This window comes from Maniola jurtina, chromosome 27, assembly GCF_905333055.1.
Source record: "Maniola jurtina chromosome 27, ilManJurt1.1, whole genome shotgun sequence".
In the NCBI taxonomy this organism is placed as follows: Eukaryota; Metazoa; Arthropoda; class Insecta; order Lepidoptera; family Nymphalidae; genus Maniola; species Maniola jurtina.
The window spans coordinates 6865470-6887538 of NC_060055.1; the positions used below are offsets into that span (position 1 = coordinate 6865470).

At 43.6% G+C, this 22069-nt stretch overlaps 2 protein-coding genes and 1 long non-coding RNA gene across 5 annotated transcripts in view; 1 reads left to right on the forward strand and 2 right to left on the reverse strand.

Moving 5' to 3' along the window:
- The window catches only part of LOC123879000 (neogenin), a 152991-nt gene extending 131415 nt beyond the window's left edge, over nt 1-21576 (forward strand). The window contains exons 14-31 of one of the 3 annotated variants that reach the window (XM_045926453.1): nt 39-236; nt 1577-1756; nt 3211-3331; nt 5415-5579; nt 5829-6034; nt 6402-6609; nt 6828-6989; nt 7102-7305; nt 7462-7612; nt 7916-8031; nt 8272-8445; nt 8710-8829; nt 9345-9433; nt 9652-9736; nt 17275-17428; nt 18091-18272; nt 20052-20132; nt 20800-21576. In XM_045926453.1, the coding sequence (XP_045782409.1) occupies nt 39-236; nt 1577-1756; nt 3211-3331; nt 5415-5579; nt 5829-6034; nt 6402-6609; nt 6828-6989; nt 7102-7305; nt 7462-7612; nt 7916-8031; nt 8272-8445; nt 8710-8829; nt 9345-9433; nt 9652-9736; nt 17275-17428; nt 18091-18272; nt 20052-20132; nt 20800-20942 (2739 nt within the window). In that variant the 3' untranslated portion in view covers nt 20943-21576. The remainder of the gene's footprint in view (nt 1-38; nt 237-1576; nt 1757-3210; nt 3332-5414; nt 5580-5828; nt 6035-6401; nt 6610-6827; nt 6990-7101; nt 7306-7461; nt 7613-7915; nt 8032-8271; nt 8446-8709; nt 8830-9344; nt 9434-9651; nt 9737-17274; nt 17429-18090; nt 18273-20051; nt 20133-20799) is intronic. The other 2 variants (XM_045926454.1, XM_045926455.1) reach the window with 2 other exon arrangements.
- LOC123879022 lies at nt 1229-6754 on the reverse strand. Its single transcript, XR_006798926.1, has 3 exons — nt 6738-6754; nt 2036-2038; nt 1229-1303 (listed from the first exon to the last, which is right to left on the reverse strand). It is a non-coding gene; the product is annotated as an uncharacterized LOC123879022 (long non-coding RNA).
- Nucleotides 13528-16970, reverse strand: LOC123879016. Its single transcript, XM_045926481.1, has 5 exons — nt 16376-16970; nt 15192-15407; nt 14919-15035; nt 14369-14473; nt 13528-13684 (listed from the first exon to the last, which is right to left on the reverse strand). Exons 1-5 carry the CDS (start codon nt 16536-16538, stop codon nt 13587-13589), a joined length of 699 nt encoding a protein of 232 aa, XP_045782437.1. The 5' UTR covers nt 16539-16970; the 3' UTR covers nt 13528-13586.
- Nucleotides 21577-22069: the final 493 nt, after the last annotated feature.

The window sequence follows — 22069 nt, forward strand, 5'->3', positions numbered from 1 at the left end:
TAATTTAAAATGCCTGAAGCCTATAAACTTCACTGCAGGTGGAGTCGGGCCGCGAGCAATCCCAGTGGGCGGAAGGGTCCAGCAGCACTGTGGGCGGTCTACGCGCGGCGACCGCGTACCGCGTGCGGGTGAGCGCGGCGGGCGGCGCGGCCTCGCCCGACGTCGTCGCGCGCACGCCCGCGGACGCGCCCGCCGCGCCGCCCGCCAACGTCACCGCCACTCCCACTAGCGACACGGTGAGCTACATAGCGGAAGGGTCCAGCAGCACTGTGGGCGGTCTACGCGCGGCGACCGCGTACCGCGTGCGGGTGAGTGCGGCGGGCGGCGCGGCCTCGCCCGACGTCGTCGCGCGCACGCCCGCGGACGCGCCCGCCGCGCCGCCCGCCAACGTCACCGCCACTCCCACTAGCGACACGGTGAGCTACATAGCGGAAGGGTCCAGCAGCACTGTGGGCGGTCTACGCGCGGCGACCGCGTACCGCGTGCGGGTGAGCGCGGCGGGCGGCGCGGCCTCGCCCGACGTCGTCGCGCGCACGCCCGCGGACGCGCCCGCCGCGCCGCCCGCCAACGTCACCGCCACTCCCACTAGCGACACGGTGAGCTACATAGCGGAAGGGTCCAGCAGCACTGTGGGCGGTCTACGCGCGGCGACCGCGTACCGCGTGCGGGTGAGTGCGGCGGGCGGCGCGGCCTCGCCCGACGTCGTCGCGCGCACGCCCGCGGACGCGCCCGCCGCGCCGCCCGCCAACGTCACCGCCACTCCCACTAGCGACACGGTGAGCTACATAGCGGAAGGGTCCAGCAGCACTGTGGGCGGTCTACGCGCGGCGACCGCGTACCGCGTGCGGGTGAGCGCGGCGGGCGGCGCGGCCTCGCCCGACGTCGTCGCGCGCACGCCCGCGGACGCGCCCGCCGCGCCGCCCGCCAACGTCACCGCCACTCCCACTAGCGACACGGTGAGCTACATAGCGGAAGGGTCCAGCAGCACTGTGGGCGGTCTACGCGCGGCGACCGCGTACCGCGTGCGGGTGAGCGCGGCGGGCGGCGCGGCCTCGCCCGACGTCGTCGCGCGCACGCCCGCGGACGCGCCCGCCGCGCCGCCCGCCAACGTCACCGCCACTTCCACTAGCGACACGGTGAGCTATCGCGCAAAGGTCTAACAGCACTGTGGATGAATGACGCGGTTTATTTTTTCGTTACAGGGTTAAACAAAAAATATCAGAAAGAACAAAAGTTGTTAGTTTTAATGATAACAATTACGTGCCGAGAGCTTTCTGATATTTTTTATTTAACCCTGTATAGCCTGCTCACTGAGCGCAGGTCTGCTCTCACAATGACAAGGGCGTGGCCATAATCCATAACGCTGGCCAAGCACGGATTGGCAGACTTCAACTAATTAGATAAAGTTTTCAGCTGTATCTTGTTTGAAATCGGTTACAAAAAAGATTCCGACGGATTGAGATCCTTTTTGAAGTGGGTTTAAAATACAGACGCTGTGAGATGAACAGACCTCTCGAGTGTTGATGACAGCGAAGAGGACTTTTCAATCAGAAACGTAAGTGTGCGATGTTGGCAGTCGATCCTGGTGCGCTGGGAGGCGCCGCCGCCGCGCACGCACCGCGGCGCGCTCACGGGCTACAAGCTGCGCTACCGCGTGGTGTCGGCGACCACTCGCCGCCGCGCGGACTCGCTCACCACGCCCGCCGACACGCGCCGCGCCGAGCTGCGCGGCCTGGAGCCCTCACAGACCTACCAGGTGAAACAAAAAAAAAAAAAGAAAGAAACGGTTATTTTTGGAAGCTGTGCCACACATACCAGTTATACCTACCTATGGGGTAGGTTATCCCGGCGCCTCTAGTAGGTACTTGAGCGTTAAAGTCCAAAGACCTCAAGCAGAAGAAGCGCCGGAATAAACTGTGTCACGTGTGGCACAACCCGGACAAGAAAAGGTCCCAACCAGTGACGGATTAAGACTACTTGATGCCCTAAGCAATCCATGCCTGTGGGCCCCCCTATCCGTATGTCAACTAGGAACGGTCTTTAAACCATTAGTTTTTTGAAAATTAAGATGATGAGATGTAACTACTTTAGAAGTGCAGTAGGTGCGACAACAATCATAAACCAGCCAAGTGCGAGTCAGACTCGCGCACTGAGGGTTCCGTACTCGAGTATTTTTCCAAAATTTTGCACGATAAATCAAAAACTATTGTACATAAAAATAAATAAAAATCTGTTACAGACAGACAGACAGACGGACGGACGGACAGACGGACAGACAGACAGACAGAGGTACGGAACCCTAACAACGCATAATTTATTTATTTACGGAAATGTGCCTTGCGGCTTTCGGGGGCATTCGAATTGTCGAATGCACAAGCGGGCAGCGAGTGGGCAAGCGGGAGTGGGGTTATGACTCTAGGTCGGTTTCTATGACAACTTAAAACGCGCGAATTTTCAAATTAGTCCTAGAAACTTTTTTTAGTGACGTGAGAGTGAGACGTGATGCCCTAAGGACGATTTTTTTTTTGTACTTCTTCTGGTGCCCCCCCAGACGTGATGCCCTAGGCAATTGCTTAATTTGATTAAGGGTTAATCCGTCACTGGTCCCAACTCAGCGTAAATGCTGTCTGCCTTGCTCTAACACAACAACATATACCTACAGCGCTGATTTTCGGGTGGCGCCACTTCAGCTTCGCAACCCGATGACTTATATCAATTACTTTGGTCGGATCTCCTCATTTTTAGGGTTCCGTACCTAAAAAGTGAAACCAGCCAAGTGCGAGTCAGACTCGCGCACCGAGGGTTCCGTGCTCGGGTATTTTATCCGACATTTTGCACGATAAATCAAAAACTATTATGCATAAAAATAAATAAAAATCTCTTTTAGAATGTACAAGTAAAGTTGTTTCATATGATACCCCACTTGGTATAGTTATCTTACTTTGAAAATTGAAACATTTTTTTTAAAATGCTGTGACCACTGGTTTTCAAATTTATTCCTGTATTTGTGCTATAAAACCCACCTACCTTTCGGGATTCTAAGTCAACGGGAAGTACCCTATAGGTTTTCTTGACAGACACGACGGACGGACAGATAGACAGGCAGGCAAACAGCAGAGTGATCCTATAAGGGTTCCGTTTTTCCTTTCGAGGTACGGAACCCTAGAAACGTAAATATACGCGGGCGGGCATCATGTAGTGTTGTTGTAGATCCGCGTGTGCGCCATCAACGCCAACGGGTCGGGCCCGTTCAGCGAGTGGGTGTCGGCCAGCACGCAGGGCCGCCGCCGCGCCGAGGCCGCCGTGCCCGCCGCGCCGCCGCCGCTCACCAGTGAGTCGCCAGACACCGCCCGCCATACCTTCATCCTAACTCCTACTCTGTGCTCTATGCTCACAACTCTTAGCGCGTTGTCTCTTACGTATGGGTAGATGTTGGAGTGGGCGCCAAACTTGCAGCTTTGTCTATCTTGCTTACACTTAGCGTGTGCTCTGTTGGTGTGACAGGGTACATTCAAAATATCACAATAAAACATAAAGCTTGCCTTCTAACTACTGCACAAATCGTGCCCGCGTGGAATGGTGCCAAAAATGCTGGCAGCATTTCTGCGCTGGACAGCCAGGCTGATCCTTTACGCAAAAAATACAATTTTTGCATGGTAGACTTGGTGACATAATATTAAAACACTAGCCCGCTTATTTCGTAAGGTCTACGTTTAGATACTTGGGTAAGTAGGTATCAATCAGTTTTGTATGAGACATTACGAACAGAGGTGACGTTATGTCGTATCGTATCGTGTCGTGACGTGACAAAACCTCACGACAATAGTAAAAGTTTGTCGCGCCCTTCAACATACATCCGTCCTTATCACACTAGCAGTAGCTTATAGTAAATTGTTGAGACAACACTTTTTTACTACGTTCCTTACAGATTAGACTATGATTTTTAGAGCTGTCTATTTACCAAGTGCATCTACAGCACTATTCTCTATCCATGGAGAGAAGTTAATATAGGGCTCTCTCTGTTACATAATTCCATACAAATGACAAAGCCAAAAGGTCAGTGGGCATTTTTAGTGACCAACCAATCATAAGCGAGCCTGTTTTTCTCACTAACTTGTTTCCGTAGATAAAATACTTACCTACTACTATATAACATAGGCTCGTTTGTGATTGGTCGGTCATTCAAAATGTTAACGCCCACTGACCTTTTGGCTTTGTCATTTGACCCGGCCACATTAACGGCCAACATTGCGATGTTCAACGGCGTTTCCCGTTAAACGTAGTTATAGCTATGACCAACGCACAACGGCATTTACAACGCCGTTTGGCGTTAGACGATTTTAGCCCCAATTCAATTGACATTAGACGTTAACCTTTCAAGTGTGGCCGCTCAGTTTAACGCGTTGATTATCGCGATAATTATGGCGTTGTTGGGCATTGACGTCATGTAACTTTGCCGAGAGAGATCTCTTTATGTAGGTGCCTACTTCTCTCCGTGTACAGAGTATCATCTTTAAAATATCTTATTGTGCTTTTCCAAAATACCTTATAATATTACTGTACAACTATTTCGTTTCTGTTATTCGTTGTACCTAGAGATTTGTGAAGTAGCGTCGTTACCACTTACCACCTAATTGGAAATAAATATTACTAAACGAAACTACCTAAAAATTCAAAATTTAATTGTGATCCATAGATTTTTATATTTTCTTACGCTTTGAATGTTGTATAAAATTTAAGTATTGAATTCCATTTATTTTTGAAGTGAAAATTTTTTGAGAGCGTATTGCGATTTTGGACCGAGTAAAAACTTCAAGGTCGCGTCAAACTCGTGCTAATTTTACACAAAGATATGTGTGGATGCACTAAACAAATAGTGACGCCCGAGGGAGATAACAATTTATATAAAACTCCAATGTAACAGCTGATTGCGGGAATAAACTACATAAGTAGTAAAACTTCTGTGAACGTTTGAATGCGTAGGTAGGTATATTAGCAGAGATAACGAAATAATCTATGGCACTGACCATTCGTTATGTTCTATGATTTATCAAACACGCTGTATATAGCTATAATTTTTGATACTACAATAGGGTATTTTATCCCTTTTTTGAAAAGTTTCTTAATTAGACCCTAGAAGGTGATAAATGATAAACTACCAAAAAATTCACATAAATTTTATTTGATTGATAAGTGCAATAAAAATCCATTGAAATTTTGTATTTCAAATTTCCCTGAGTGAAAGCTAGCCCATTAATTTGAAAATCAAATAAGAAAACACTGTTACTTCATGGTCTTGAGTTTTCACTTCCGTCGGCAATGATCCCCATTGACTTTTTTGACATGAAATGGAATTCAATACTCCCTAAAAGCAATGCTAAAAGCTGCGGTATAAAGCGTGGTCCTCCCGCCAGCGCGCGCCGGCCGGGACTGGATCTCGGTGTGGTGGGGGCCGGGGGACGGCGGCGGGGGGGACGCGCTCGTGCGCGGACACTGGCTGGGCTGGGGGCTCGGCGTGCCGGACGAGCACTCGCGCGAGCTGCCCGCGCACGCGCACTCGCACGTCATCCGCGGACTCGGTACGTACTCTCTGCGCTCCTACCTACTACCACTGCCAGTTGTACCACCCAGCGACACCACCCTGAGCAGGTACCCCGAGACCTGAAAGGCGTCTGCGTGGACGACTCGACGGCGCGTTTGACAACCAGCACGGATAACTATCGCTTTGTTTACCTTTGTCGATCATAGATGGCGCTGTACGATCTTGCATCGCGTTATGTAGTTCTCTTTTTTATTTTCTTGCTAAATAACTAAAATAATGTGCTCAGAGTCGAACGCGGAGTACGTGATATCGCTCCGCGCGAGCAACGCGTTGGGGCTAGGGCCGGCGGTGTACGCCACCGTGCGCACCAAGCCCAGCGAGCCGGCGGACGACACGGACGAGCCGGACGAGCCCGACGTGGACGAGCCGGGCGACGGGGACGAGGACGAGGAGGACGACACCCCGCCGCTCATTCCGCCTGTGGGACTCAAGGTGCAATGACTTCTTTTTTATAGACTAACGCTTGGCCGTGATGTGTGATAATAAAATAATAGATCTGGCTCACGAGGTGTCCGACATATGGCATGTGGAGTCAACTGAAACCATTCCAATCGTAATATCTGCGAATGGGTTGGTCCCAGTCAGCCTCGCTTACCATCTGAGACGACTGGGGTTCAGTGGCAGTTCGCTCGCAGCCAGGAAGCAAAAAGCAATGTTTACAAGACTGGTGTAAAAGCGTGACACAATAGCAGACAGCGCCATCTAGTTATGACTAGTACTAAATTAAATTCGATTTCTATGTAAATTGTTATCTTAAACAAAGACTTTTGATTTGAAACATCAAGTTCAATTTGGCTAGGTGATCATGTTGAGCGGGTCGACGGCGGTGGTGTACTGGACGGACCCCAGCCTGCCCAAGGGCGCGGCCGCCACAGACGGGCGGCGCTACGCCGTGCGCGCGGCGGGCGGCGGCCGCACGCGCGTCTACAACGCCTCCGACCTCAACTGCATGATCGACGACCTGCGACCCTTCACCAAGTACGAGTTCGCCGTCAAACTTATCAAAGGTCAGTTTAGTTCTGTTCGGGAGCGGTGCGTGTCCTGATCCTAGCAATGGAACAAACAGTTTATTCGAGTAAAAAAGTATTGTAATGGTGATGGTATCACCTGCTCACCGTATTTATTTCTATTTTACAAAGTAAATTAAAGTAACTTTAGCGGCATGTTTGAATTTGAACCGTATGCGTTACAATTCAAAGTTCAAATTGGATCACCACTGTGGCAGGTGGTCGCGAGTCGGCGTGGTCGATGCTGGCCAGCAACACGTCGCTGGAGGCGGCGCCGGGCGGCGCGCCGCGCGACCTGCGCGTGTCCGCCGCCGCGCCCTCCGCCCGCGCCGCCGACCTCACGTGGAGCCCGCCGCAGAGACCCAACGGCATTATCACTGGTAACTATTGCTCAGATTACCGTTGTCGGTCATAGGTGGCGCTGTACGATATTGCGTCGCGTTATGTTGTTGGCTACTTATATGACAGTCAGTGAAACTAAATTGTTGGCAGGTTACGTGATAATGTATGCGGTGCAGCGGTCGGGTTCATCGGGCGCGGCGGAGGAGTGGACGGCGGTGACGGTGGTCGGGGACCGCACGCGCAGCCGCGTGGACCGCCTGCGCGCGCGCACCACCTACAGCTTTAAGATCCAGGCGCGCAACAGCAAGGGCCTGGGGCCGTTCAGTTCTATCGTTACTTACACTACGGGGTTAGGTGAGTGCTGATCGTACTAATTAAATAAACAAAAACTATTTTGAAAAATAATCATATTATCAAGATATATTGGAATGCAGATCTGAGATATCAACAATTATTGAGATGACGATGAATGCCAGTGTCCCACTAACCAGTTCCCACTTGTGGGTGCAGAAGGCGGGGAGGGCGGCGGGCTGGCGAGCGCGACGTCTGCCTGGCTGTGGGCCAGCGCGGGCGGCGCCTGCGCAGTGCTGGCCTTGGCAGCCGCGCTAGCTCTGTCGCTGTGCTGTCGGAGGAACACGCCACCCATGTCGCCCGATACCAGGTATGTATCCGGCTCGAAGGACCGTACCTTTCTCGACAGCCATCTTTATCTTGGAACAGTATCACTATCGTCAAGGTCTGCATCCCAACAAAGTCTACTTTCCACGAAATCGTACAAATTGATTTTGATGTCTCGTTTCCAATTCTACATTTGATTGCAGACAACTGCTGCCCTATAATTTAAAAAAATGTATCCGGTTCGAAGGACCATGATGCTGTAATATCTGTTTAGTGGCTGACGTGTTTTTATACAGTTACTAAAGTTGAATGGTGGAGAATATTATCACATTATGATATTTTGCAGCACGTACCAGAAGGCCTCAGCGTCCGCAGCGATCAAACCCCCTGACCTTTGGATCCACCACGACCAAATGGAGCTGAAGCACATGGACAAGAGTCTACACAGCTCCGCCAGTAAGAGTATGACTCTATCTCACTCTTTTCATACACGCACGATATCTCTTTCTCTTACTCGCTCCGCCTTTGTCTTTGATCAACATCAAATGGAGCATTGAATGAATGCTACGAGGTTCATTTAAAGAGCCTCGTTACCAGTATGAAATTGTCGGCGATTTCTATTATTGCCTGTTGGAAATTGCTGGCGTGTGTACCTTGTGTATACAGAAAACAGACGATTGACAATTGACAACTATATTCCAGTATCAGCGGGCAGCGTGGAGGGCAGTGCCTTGGTGTCTTCGACGCTGACGCTGGCCCGCGCCCCCGCGCCCCCCGCCTCCCTCTCCCACGCGCCGCCCGTCGACTACGAGCCCGCGCGCCACGCGCCGCCCTCGCTAGCCAGCCTCGACCGAAGATACGTGCCCACATACGTCGGTGAGAGAATACTGTAACCCTGACTGATGCCCACTGTTACTTTTTATTTGACTCTCCCAAGTTACTGTACTTTGTTTTACTTGTTTTTGAATGTTTTGCTGTGGTAAAAATGTTTATTTTTCCTGGTTTCACGTTTTTTGCCCTTCCCCGAAGAGTCCCGCTTCCCCTCGGCGACCGGCAGTGGCAGCTACGACACGGCCATCCTGCGCGCGTCACCAGCCGCCCCATTCTTAAGTTTACATTTATTTGTGCCCCTCCCGGTAGAGTCCCGCTCCCCCTCGGCGGCCGGCAGCGGCAGCGACGACACGGCCATCCTGCGCGCGTCGCCCGCCGCCGCGTGTCGGCGCTGCGACTATCGCTGCGACGCCTTCCCACCGTGCTTAGGTTTATATTTATTTTTTCTTTGTTTAAGTGCACTTTTTGATTTGTTTTTGCTTTGCGTGATCAATCGTGAACTATATCCATTTGTTACTGTTAACCATTTCTAAATTATGAATAATGAATGCAACAAAGATTTTTTTTTAATTCATTTACACCAACAACTTCCATACAATATGATCATAAAATGTACGAAATCATTGCAGTATATTGATGGTTTTAGTGGTGAACTAGATGGCGCTGTCTGTATCGCGCTATCGACTAAGGAAACTAGTGTACACAAATTTCTATCAAATAAAATAAATGTCTTTGAGAAGCGATGTTAGCCGAGTGGTTAAGATGTCAGCCTCCTGTTTGGGAGGTCTGGAGTTTGATTCCAAAGAAGTTTCCGAACAAGTGGGGGAAAATGCAATTTTCGTCCATATGTATGTTTTTTTATACGCAGGAGAAGAGTTGTACGTCGCATTTTTGTTGAAGTTGTATAATATTTTCCCATGCAGCACTAGTATTTGTTGTTGCAGCCATGACGGGCGTGGGCGTGGGCGTGGGCGTGGGGCTGGGCGTGGGCTGCACGGGTACGTGTGAGAGGCGGAGGCACATGCCCGATCAGGTGAAATATATTTTTTCCATTTTCTTTGCCAATACAAAGTTATTTTAAAAAAATGGCAGTTATTGGAACCACCGATTGTAAATGAAAGTACGTTTGACACTTGGTTGCAAGATTGGGATGATGACTATGTCAAAAATAAACTATTTCTTAGGAATGATTAAATAGTGGGTCTTCCAAAATGAGCCCATACCTTGACAGAGGAATTTTCGTATGTGCAGAGCACGCCGCTGCTGGCGGGCGTGGCGCCGCTCGGCTCACCGCAATCGTCGCTGGCGTCGCTGCACGCGCCGCCGCCCGCGCCCTGTGAGTACCGCTCCACTTCTACTAGCGCCACCACGGCGGCCAATCTCCTTAAAGATAAGCCAACTACGCGGGGATATGTGTGTGTACACAAGTGTGTGCGCAAACACAGGTGCACTCTCTGTTCCATCACTCTCGTAGCCCGATGGGACGACAATCCGACACGACCGGAGAAAGCTTAACGTGCTCTCCGAGGCACGGGGGTGACACACCGCCGACTTTCTAACTTCAGGATGAGAATTTCTTAACTGAAACCCTGTACTGTAGCTGTTTTTACCGCTGACTGTACAGAATATTCACCAATGAAATACAGACCTTATTGCTTGATATTAGGATTTCAAATACAAGAACAACAACTCGTGCTATCTCGCTCATAATTTGCGCGAACAAAACATGGCGCGTAGGCAACAACCAATAGCGGACGGACGGGTGCTGTGATTTATTACATAATATATTTATGTATTTATTTATGTTAATATTTTACATTAATGTATAGGTATACTTGTATTTATTGTGTTTAATAGTGCATGCCGAGTCCACATCATAGAGTAGGATTATATTAGGGTATAGAGTTATCGCTCCCAAGAATTAGGCGTAGTATGGAAGTCAGCGCTCCAAGCGATTGATGTACGAACTAATTTTCTCGTATATATACCTATAGCTATCACTGTCAATATCTATAGGTATAGCCCCTTGCCCATTGTATTTAAAAAAATCAGGGAATATTTTGACACAAGTTTAACTCTTTCATTGTTAGTTAAATTACAAGATATTAATATATTTTAATATACTAAATGTATAATAATTAATTAACTTGTATCTTGTTATAACTAACATAGCTGAAAGAGTTAAACATGTGTCAAAGCAGTATGGTATAGAAAATAAAATATAAATGATTCATTTTTTTCTTTTATTATAATATTGTAAGGCACAATTTTGGATATAATCATCTTCATTGAAATCCTTCTTCGCGCCACTTAAAATGCGATTAGTATTTTTACACCAGCTATAAAGGAATAAGTTGCAAGATACATCTATTATATAATCAGACAATTGAGTACCATGTTGTTTACATATTGTTATAAAATCGAAATTGCACTGGACAAGTATTAATGTTTTGATATATTTTTTTATGTTATACATGTTACTTTTTTTTTTTTAATATATACGTAACTACATCCTGAATGTTAGAAAACATCTCTACAGCTTTTATGGCTGGATATGTAAGAACATGTTTGCCTTTAATTCTTTCTTTACTTTTTATAAATTCAAAATTATTATGGTCATTGCTGTATAGATTATTCATACAAACTTTACAATTTTTGAACACATTCGTCCTAGCTTTTTTTATTACATACCCAGTAACATATTTTAAAACATCGAAAATTTTATCATCCGCCTTTTTTTTTTGTATGCCAATCAAGATATGGTCGTTTATTATTTCATCATATTCAATTTCAACTGGATCACTGTTTGAGGTTACCTTGGCTCTAAAAAAGATTTTTTTTAAGGAGTTGAACAACATATTTTTGGCAGAATCTGCTTCACAATTGGACCCTTTGGAGTGGCTGGATAGATTATTAATCAGCACAGCAGCAAAGGCAATTTCGAAGCCAGCACACGTCGGATTTATATTTCGTACGCCGTGCCTTCGAATAGAGCCAAAAAAGTTCTCCAAAGGATCTTGATTGAAATGCCTCATCCAAAAGGCCCTCAAACAGTGATCCTTGAGCAACTTCTCTTTCAAATAAATAACATTTTCGATTGTCCAGATCCAATTATTTATAGATGGGACACTGCAACTTTTCCCATTCCTATCTACAAATTTCATAGATTTCAAGACTTCTTTTGCTTTTGTCCAAGTTTCTTGATGACTGGATGAATGAGTCACGGGCCCAAGCAATAGTTTCCCTGGCTTTTTTACTGAGTTTCCAAAACTTCCATTCATCGAGTCGAAAAGTTCATCAAAAAACTTAATTAAGTCCGCAGTTTCCCTACTCTCTAGTGAAGGCAAGCAAAGGCAATTTGCTATACGTAAAGTTCTATACAATCAATCTCTATTATTATAAACAGTTATTAATCATAATTTTAAACAAATTAGTTGAATGGTTCAAAAAGAAGTTAACCATTCCTCACCTGCAAAATATCCCATACACTTGGCAACAGATGCGCTAAACACCTGAGTCGCACATTTCACCTTCATTTTTTTTATTTTAGCAGGTATGACATGGTTATCTGTAAGTTTTGGCAAAAATTTCAACCCTTTGTATTCCGGATTTTCTTCATATAATCTTATAATGTGATCCCATTTCCCAGTACATAGAGTATTATTTATTTTATATAAAACATTTTTAGTCAGCATATTATTTCTGATACCTTTGAGCATGTGTGGAACATCAAAAAGAGGGACAATTTCTTGATCATTGATTATAAAAATGTTTTGTTTTAGTTCTCTGTTATTTTTTAAATATAAACTTTTTGTTTCATTCACAAGTTCTTTGATGGCACTAACATTTGAGGATCCCTGATCACAAATGGTTGCTACAACTTTTAATCCAGTAGATTGCACTTTGCTTATAATAGCTTTGATTTGATTTTTTAATTCTAGTTTAGATGTGCTTCCGCTGCAAAATGTGTAAGCCAGTGGCTGCTTATAATTTTTTTGGATACCTCTTATCATGAAAACTAATGCATGGTCCGCGATTTTGTTTGCTGCTTTTATTCCATTATCTACATAACCTCTTATTAAATCTTTTTTTCAATTATAATCGAAATGAGGTGTGAGTGCCATCTCATCAAAAAGTAACACACATAATTTTTCTGTTTCTGACATTTTTGAAGCTCGTTTTTTTAAATGGGAAAATATGCTTTCATTTATGCCTGGTTTCAAGTTTGCACTAGAAATCATGCGACTTAAAGTTACAGGAGCAGGTAAAACTAAAAAGCTTCTAAACCATCTGTATGCTCTTGGTCCCATTTTATAAAATGCTAATGACAATATTTTTTCTTCTTTGGTGTATCTTCTTCCGAATTTTCCTTTATTAGCAAGATTAATCTGCATCATGAAAAACACCATGGCAGCAGTTGTAAAATTACTCGTAACTTTTAAAAATGTAGAATTTTCTGTTAATTTAAGTGCTTTCTTCAATTTTGTTGCATAGTTATCTTTGGTTTTTTGCATTTTCTTAATTTTTTCCTTAAGGAAAGATATTTCTTTGCATTGTGGTAGTCCACGTTTTACAGAACCTGTAAATTGAATAAATATTAATTAATGCACAATATGTATCCAAGCTGTCACAGCCTAGTGGTTATGATGACTCTTAACCAGAGGTTGGGGATTCGATTCTGGGCATGCACCTATAACTTTCAGAGATATGTGCATTGTAACAAATTAAATATCACTCGTTTTAACGGTTAAGGAAAACATCGTGAGGAAACCTGCATGCCTAAGATTTCTCCATAATGTTCTCAAATGTATATGAAGTCTGCCAATCTGCACTTGGCCAGCGTGGTGGATTTTGGCCATAACCTTCTCAAATTGAGAGCAGACCCGTGCTCTGTAGTTAGCTGGCTATGGGTTGATCATGGTGATGATGATGATGATGTATTAGTAAGAGAAAATATATTATTAACTAGCTGACGCCCGCGACTTCGTCCGCGTGGATTTAGGTTTTTTGAAATCCCGTGGGAACTCTTTGATTTTCCGGGATAAAAAGTAGCCCATGTGCTAATCCAAGATATTATCTATCTTCATTCTGAATTTCAGCCAAATCCGTCCAGTGGTTTTTGAGTGAAGGAGTAACAAACATACACACACACACAAACACACATACAAACTTTCGCCTTTATAATATTAGTGTGAAGTGTGATATTGTAATTTAACTATTAATGTACCTTTGAAGACAGGCTGGTGGATTTTTTCTTTACCATATTTCTTCTTTGTGAATAAATCTGTAAGAAACAGAAAAAAAGTCACTTTTAAAAGAGTATAAGTGAGAATATTATTTATACTAGCTGATGCCTACAACTGCAAAGTTTGGATTTTTCAACATCTTGTGGGAACTCTATGATGTTCAGAGATAAAAGTATGTGTAAGTCTGCCTGTGTCCATTTCCAAGTTCAAAGCAATCTATTTGTCAATTTTCGTTAAGATTGGTTCAGCAGTTAAGCCATGTAAAGGTAACAGAAAGACAAGCAGACATTTCCGAATTAGTAATATTAGTCATGATCAACCCATTGCCAGTCCACTACTGAGCGCAGTTCTCCTCTCAAAATGAGTAGGGTTCAGGCAATAGTCCACCACGCTGGCCAAGGGCAGATTGTCAAACTTCACACACTCATGAAAACATGACAGAAAACTCAGACATGCAGGTTTCCTCACAATGTTTTCCTCCACCGCTAAAGCAAGTAATATTTAATTACTTAAAACCCATGTACTTACATAACTTTGAAAAGTTAAAGATTTACATCATAGCACTTGTCAATAACTGTATTTTTTACATTTCAATATCAGTGAGCTTATGCAAAATGAATACTAATTTACTTTAATAAATGAGTTCTGTTCGAGAACTATATCTCTTAAGTCTCTAGTATTGCAAGAGTACTAGAAAGAAAACACAATGTACATGTACTCACTATCAGAAGATGATGGATTGCTCAGATTTATGTCTTCAGCTTTATCCGATTGACCAACTATTTCAACATTTATGTTGCCAATTTCTTGCAGGGGCTTTCTACCGACTGGAATAATAAAAAATAGTCATAAATACATTTATTTCAAATTGATAGCTACAAATAATTTGTCGTAAACAAACTTTGTCTGCATGGATTTAGGTTTTTAAAAAACCTGTTAGAACTCTTTGATTTTCCGGAATAAAAAGTTGCCTTTAACAATTTCCGGGACGCAAGCTATCTCTGTGCAAAGTTTTATATAAACTGGTTAAACAGATGGTCCATTAAGAATAATGTGGGAACTCTGATTTTCCAGGATAAAAAGTAATGTCAGTCCCTGGTATGTTAGCTAACTCTGATTCATTTCTTCAAATCTGTTAAACTGTTAGGATGTGAAAAGCTAGCAGACAGACAGACAGACAGACACTTTCACATTTATAATATTAGTGTAAACTGCTAATGCATTGATATGTGCACCATGTAAAATTGTATGTTACATTAATATGATGCTTACTGTTAGAAGATGATGGTTTGCTCTGATTTATGTCTTCAGCTTTGTCCGACTGACTTATGATTTCAACATTGATGTTGCCAACTTCTTGTTGGGGTTCCCTACGTTTAATTAAGAATCCTGTAACAAAGTATGATAATAGTCCATTACTACCAAAAATCATAACACTATTTAATTTTTTTAAACATTATGTTACACAATAGAAATCACAAATGTTGTTTTTTAGAAACAAAGTTTATTTGAAGGAACAGTAAATAATTACAAAAATATACTAACCTGGTAGATTCAGGGTTGGTGTTGCATTGGCACATAGTCTATTGCTAGCAGTATGAAATCGAGCTTGAAAATGATGATGACATATTCTTCCATATTTATGAATGGTCTTGTTGTCCAGTGCTAATATATCTCCACCAATTGCATACAGCCAAGTACGAAATCGGTCGGGGTCTTTTTCAGGATTAGGAAAACGATGTAATATTGTTCCATCCAATCCTATAACAAACAATGAATATTCCACTATTGAGTATTTTATACCAATATATAAAAAACATAACTTACACCAGTGCCCTGTTTATCAAACGTTACAAGTCTACAAGCTCACAAATGATATCTACCGCATTATCTGTCGGTAAAATAGAAGGTATGGTAGAATTAGTTGTTATTTAAGTCAATGTTTAAAAATAAAACTTTTTTCAAAGACATATTGCAAATTTAAATAACCTCTTGTAAAACCTATTTTATTAGTTTTATGAATTATGATTAGAAATTTAACCATCTTTTCTGCAGATCTATAATTTGGCAAACATAGATGGTTTATTAAAGACCCATGTTAATACCTAACCTATGGTACTGTTTTATATGAGATCTTTTAGAGATAAAGAACATAGCAGTGAATCATTCATGCCATTCATTGATTTTGTTACTTGCACGAAGTTTTTGTCGAGAAATAAGAAAATAAACACAACTCTAATGTTATAAATCTTTTTATGTTGTATAGATTTAGTTAACAGAAGCTCTTAAATTTTTTCGTAACAAGTTACAAGCTACAAAGGCATTTATGGCTTTTTCGTACAAAACGAGACAGAACTTTTGTAATGCAAGGTTTATAATGTTTGATAAACAGGGGGCCTATCGGCTAAAAATGTATCAATCATTAAAGGACAGCACCAATGTCAAAACATGGTATTTAGCCAATGGGATTGGTCAAAAACCATGTTTTAACATTGATGCTGTCCTTTAATGATTGATATATTTTTAGCCGATAGGCCCCCGTGTCATGCTTCACATTTTATGGGTACAAATTGTATGCATTTCTTATAATATTTCTAGAATACTTGTTTCGACTTCGGTCCCTAAAGTCTCTGCCATAAACTACCACTAACATTCACTTCATATGTAATCGTATTATACTTAGTAAAATAACATGAAATTGTAATAGTTGTGAAAAATATTTTACTTACGTGTGTTGCTGCAGTTCGGTACACAGCATTTTCTATCAAGCGGCATCGTCGAAAGTAACCAAATCGAAATGAGAATCAGAGTCCAAAAAAGATAGCGTGGGTCAACAATAGAAAACAGGTCCGTCGGTGTCCAGGTAAAGCTTAGTCGCATAAAATTAAACATAAACGCATTAAAAACACACTAATTTCTCCAACAGACGAATAACGAATGATTTTTTTTTAAATCGAGTGACAAGACGTGTCATTTAACAATGACCACTAGTGAAACGAAACGTAACAAGTTAACATGCATTAAATTCAAATTATAAGGTAATTATTAAAAATAGTAATAACTAACTTTATTTATTAAAAAATTTAATAATTTTTAAATGTAATAATTTTTACAGTCAAAATTGTCTATTTAATAGATATCATTTTCTGTCTTTTATTAACGACAAAGCTGCGTGAAATGAAACATGTAACGACTCTAGAGAAAAGGGATGCCAGCATAAAAAAATCTTCGGTATTGCCACTACAAATATTGTTGGCGCTCCCTATCGGTTGATGTACTAACTATATCAGTTCATACTTCCATAGTTTTGTTCGAAGCGAAAGCACCGTGGTCCACATCGAGGAGACACAATTGCGTACATGTATCTTTGTCCATGTATCATCTTGTGTTTTTTTTTTCAATTGTAGTCAGTTTTGTGGACTGAATTAAAAAAAAAATACTTGCACCGCCTACCTCTAATATCTATAGCTATGTCCTTGCGTTATATTGGTTGCCTGAAAGAGATCCCTTGGTAGCGATACGGCCGCCGAATTGTACCTACCTGCCTATATTTTGTTTTGTTTTGTCTGTATTAATGTTGTGGTGTACAGTAAAAGTATATTCATTCATTCATTGATTCCGTGCGCAGGCGGGTCGGGGCAGTGTCCGCTGGGCGCGGCGTGCTCGGCGCCGGGCGTGCCCCCCGGCAGCGTCAGCTCCGCGTCCGACGTGTACGCGAGCGCGTCCACCGCGCGCGAGCGCGGACACTACGTCGCCTACGAGCCGCTGGGACACTACACACAGTGAGTATAGTACAGTCTGACAAGGCTCTTTTAGCACTTGAGTGAGGGCGCTGTTGTAGCTTTGTGCCGACACAGCGAACTATCAACAAGTGCTATCTCAAGACGACGGCTTTAGTTCCAATTTTGGCCACGCACCAAAAGAGCCTTGTAGGATTGTAGCTATCTATCTATCTGCCGCCACTGGTGACCTAGTGAGATAGTGTACTCTAACCACAAACGCAAGTACGGATACAAATTTCGACAAAAAAAAGGTGTAACCAGAACGCTCGCTAAAACTGAGGGTTATTAGTATACTACCTAAACATAATCCAATGTCAATAGCCGTTTGCCTTACTTTATGATTTAGTATTTTTCAAACCCGCAATGTAGGTATACGTATAGCATGCAAAACTCGGATCAATGCCCCACCTACGACTCGGTATTGGCCTATTTACGTAACGTTCGTTGACTTCTTGCATCAGTCAGATGTTTTATTTGCAATATATTGTGAACTTTTAAAAATACTTAAATTTTTTATTCGCGTTTTTTTGTGGTTTTATCAGTAATCGTAAGTACTTTCACCTGTCTTCGTTTTGCGCGTTCTGGTTACGCCTTGTAGATAATAAACAAACATTCTGAGGAAATTTTTTTTCTTTGTATAATGTAAGCATCCCCCCTTCCAGCCGCGAGTCGCTGAGCGCGGACGGGGAGCGCGCGTGCGGCGCGGGGGCGGCGGGGGCGGCGGGGGCGGCGGCGGCGGCGGGCGGGGGGTCGCTGTCGCGGCGCGGCGGGTGCGCGGGGGGGCTGCACAGCTTCGCGCTGCCGGACAACGCGTCCGACCACTCCACCCCCTCGCACTCTAAGGGTGAGTTACATCCATTGCTACATAGGCTGCACTAAAAGTATCGGGAATGGAATATTTCCACTGTCCCTGTCATATTAAAATCTTTTTAATTGAAAACTCCTTGGTTTTAAAAATCGAATACCATTTATTTATTTTAAAAAAAATTCTCGGTCTTTTCACAATGTCTTGTCAAACTTGTTTAGTCGTTGAGAAATGGAATTGACTCGAGAAAATTCTAGAGCGATGATTTATTATGACTTTCGAAGTGGTTTAACACAAAAATAGTGTGTTGACCGGATGATTTCTGCATTTGGTGATGAAGCCCCATCCAAAACCACAATTTATCGCTGGTTTGCTGAATTTCAACGTGGACGTCCCGTCAAGGTCGTCCAAAAACTGCAGTCACCCAAGAAAACGTTGATGCTGTGCGTAAGCTGATTGAGGAAGATCGACATGTGACATACCGCGAAATTCAGGCAACTTTAGACATTGGCATGAGTCAAATACAAATATTCTTGCATGAACAATTAGGTGTAAAAAAGTTGTTTTCCTGATGGATACCGCATTTGCTCTGTGAAGAGCAAAAAGCGGCTCGCGTTACTTGGTGCGTCAGAACTCTCGAAAGATTCCACGCAGGATCCTCAAATGCTGTATACAACATCGTATCAGGTGACGAATCCTGGATATACGCGTACGAACCCGAAACAAAAAACCAGTCACGAGTTTAGGTGTTCGAAAATGAGTTAAAGCCAACAAAAATTGTTCGTTCACGAAGTGTTGCAAAAAAAATGGTGGCCACGTTTGTCTCCAAAACCGGCCATGTTGCGACTATTCCTCTTGAGGGACAAAGAACGGTTAATGCAGAATGGTATGCTAGCATTTGTTTGCCACAGGTCGTTTCTGAACTCCGTAAAGAGAACTGCAACCGCCGCATCATCCTCCATCACGACAATGCGAGTTCTCACACCGCGCACAGAACATAAGAGTTTTTAGAGCAAGAAAACATAGAATTATTAGACCATCCGCCATACAGCCCCGACCTAAGCCCTAATGATTTCTGTACTTTCCCTAAAATAAAGAATACATTGCGTGGTCAGAGATTTTCATCACCTGAAGAAGCTGTGGACGCCTACAAAACGGCCATTTTGGAGACCCCAACTTCCGAATGGAATGATTGCTTTAATTTTAGTTCCATCGTATGGAAAAATGTGTTCCAAATGTGTTGTGTGTGTGTGGAATTTCGCGGAGAATACTTCGAAAAGCAATAAATACATTTTTAAATAGTAATGTTGTGTCACTTCCTTGATTCCCGAAATTTTCAGTGCCGCCCTCGTAGTATGACCTTGCTGTTGGCACTCATTACAGTATGTGCGTACTAATCTAATTTCAAAATCTTCCTGGCAGAGTGTATTGGATTAAAAAATAAATAGCGAGCAATGGAGCAGGCGGGTCACCTGATGTTAAGTGATTATCGCCGCCCATAAACATTTGCAGCACCAGAGGAACCGCCGATGTGTTGCCGGCCTTTTCACGAATTTGTTGGTTCGCCCCTTGAATAACTTCATGTGGAAATCTACTTGGGAACACCGCCGAAGGAAGTCGATTCCACAGTTTGCATATGCGTGGAAAAAAAGATGCGCAGGGCGCAGGGGGTGGTGGATATGCACCTGGTGCATTTCCACCACCAGGTGGTGGATATGCACCTGGTGCATTTCCACCACCAGGTGGTGAGGGTGAAATTGGGCTTCCGGGTTACTGACAAGAAAAAAACGGAAACTGTATGTATGTGTTATGTTGCAGCGGGCAGCGTGCGCGAGACCTCCCCGTACAAGAAGAGTGCGAGCTCGTCGCCCGGACACATCCCCAACCGACTGCAACTGGGTACGAACCTAACCGATACTAATATTATACACGCGAATAGTACGAAGCGATTTGCTTCCTCGTTTCTAATCCGAACCGCTAAGATATGGAACACAGTTCTGACATCAGTTTTCCTTACACTTTTAATATGGGTGCCTTCAAGTCAAGAGTGAATAGGCAACTTCTCGGCAAGCGCGCTCCATCTTAGGCTGCATCATCACTTGCTAGCAGGTCTGATTGCAGCCAAGCGCTAGTCTGTAAATTAAAAAAAATGCAGACAGACAGATCTGCTTCACAGCCTCGCTTTGAAAAAATTTGGTACAGGGGCAGCTTGCCTCCGAAGGACAGACACTATACAGACCTACTTGTACTTACTAATTTTCCCGGAAAATGAAAGAGTCCCACGGGTTTCAATAACCTGAATTCTTGTGGATGAAGTTGCAGTCGTCACTTAATCCATACTAATATTATAATTGCGAAAGTGTGTCTGTCTGTCTGTTTGCCTGCTAGCTTGTCACGGCGCAACTGTTTAGCCGGTTTTGATGAAAGGTACAGAGCTCGCTTACAAGCTGGAGATGGACGTAGGCTACTTGTATCCCGGGTAATCAAAGAGTTCCCACGGGATTCTTAAAGATTCTTCTTCTGCAAACTTAGCTTGACCGAGTAGTAACAACAATGCACCCCCCAGGTGGCGTGGTCTCCCACTGCTCGTCGGAGCTGGAGCCGCTGACGCCCTCGCGCTCCACGGAGCGGCTGCACCGCGAGATGCAGAACCTCGAGGGTCTGATGAAGGACCTGTCCGCCATCACGCAGAGCCAGTTCCACTGCTAGCACGCGCCACGCGTACGCGCGCGCGAGCGCAGTGTGCAGGACTTCAACTACTACATCGATGTGTAACTTTAATCGCGTAGTGTTCCTTACCTGATAAAGTGGACTTAACCTTACCTTCACCTTAATCCACCTTGGATTTGCCTGACCTGACAACTGACAAGGTGGATTCACCTGACCTGGTGCACAATGTGGATTTATTGGCAACGTGGACTTAACCTGACAAGGTGGACTTAACCTGACAAGGTGGACTTGATAAGTTGGACTTACCTGATAAGAGGGACTTAGCTGACAAGCTTGACTTACCTGAGGTCGATATATTCTTGCAGGTGCTACCTGTCGTTTAAATGGGAATAATAAGGCTCCAAAAGTACGCACAAACTACTGTTTTCCGGTGCGTATAGGTAGGCTGATTATGTAGTTTATCACCAGTCTTTGATAGCTTGAAATGGAATTATCGGACGAGTGGATTTACCTGGCGAGGTGGAATTGTGTGTGTTTTTGTATCTGCTGGCTACGAACATGTTACAACGATATTCAATCTAAAAACTAACAATTCGAAATCTTGTCAAAACTGATTACTCTTTATTAGACTTGCAACGAATAGTATATTCGGCAGTATACCGAATACCGAATATTCGGCGAGGCCCCTGACCGAATAGCCGAATATTCGGCAAAAGTATTCGGCTGTTTTTTTTTATTAAATTGGATTAAATTATGTACCTGTTTTATGTACCAATGACTACTTAATAAATGATTATAAAAGAAATGAGAACCTTACCCTTCTAAATTTTGATTACCACAATAATTCAAATACATAGAATCCTCCATTTTTCCAATTCAGAAGATGATTATGTACCTGTGTTATGCACCAATGACTACTTAAATGATTATAACAGAAATGAATATATACGTAATCAATCGATTTTAATTTTTCATTTTACCAATTATTTCTCTACTAGCTGATGCCCGCGACTTGTAGGTTTTTTAAAAATCCCGTAGGAACTCTTTGATTTTCCGGGATAAAAAGGAGCCTATGTGCTAATCCAGAGTATAATCTATCTCCATTCTAAATTTCAGCCCAATCCGTCTAGTAGTTTTTGCGTGAAGGAGTAACAAACATACACACA

Coding starts and splice junctions, on each gene's coding strand:
- LOC123879016 (XM_045926481.1), bottom strand. CDS start 16,538: ATGTTTAATTTTATGCGACTAAGCTTTACCTGGACACCGACGGACCTG. Junction 14,474..14,918: donor CAAACCATCATCTTCTAACA/GTAAGCATCATA, acceptor TTATTATTCCAG/TCGGTAGAAAGCCCCTGCAA. Junction 13,685..14,368: donor CAATCCATCATCTTCTGATA/GTGAGTACATGT, acceptor TGTTTCTTACAG/ATTTATTCACAAAGAAGAAA.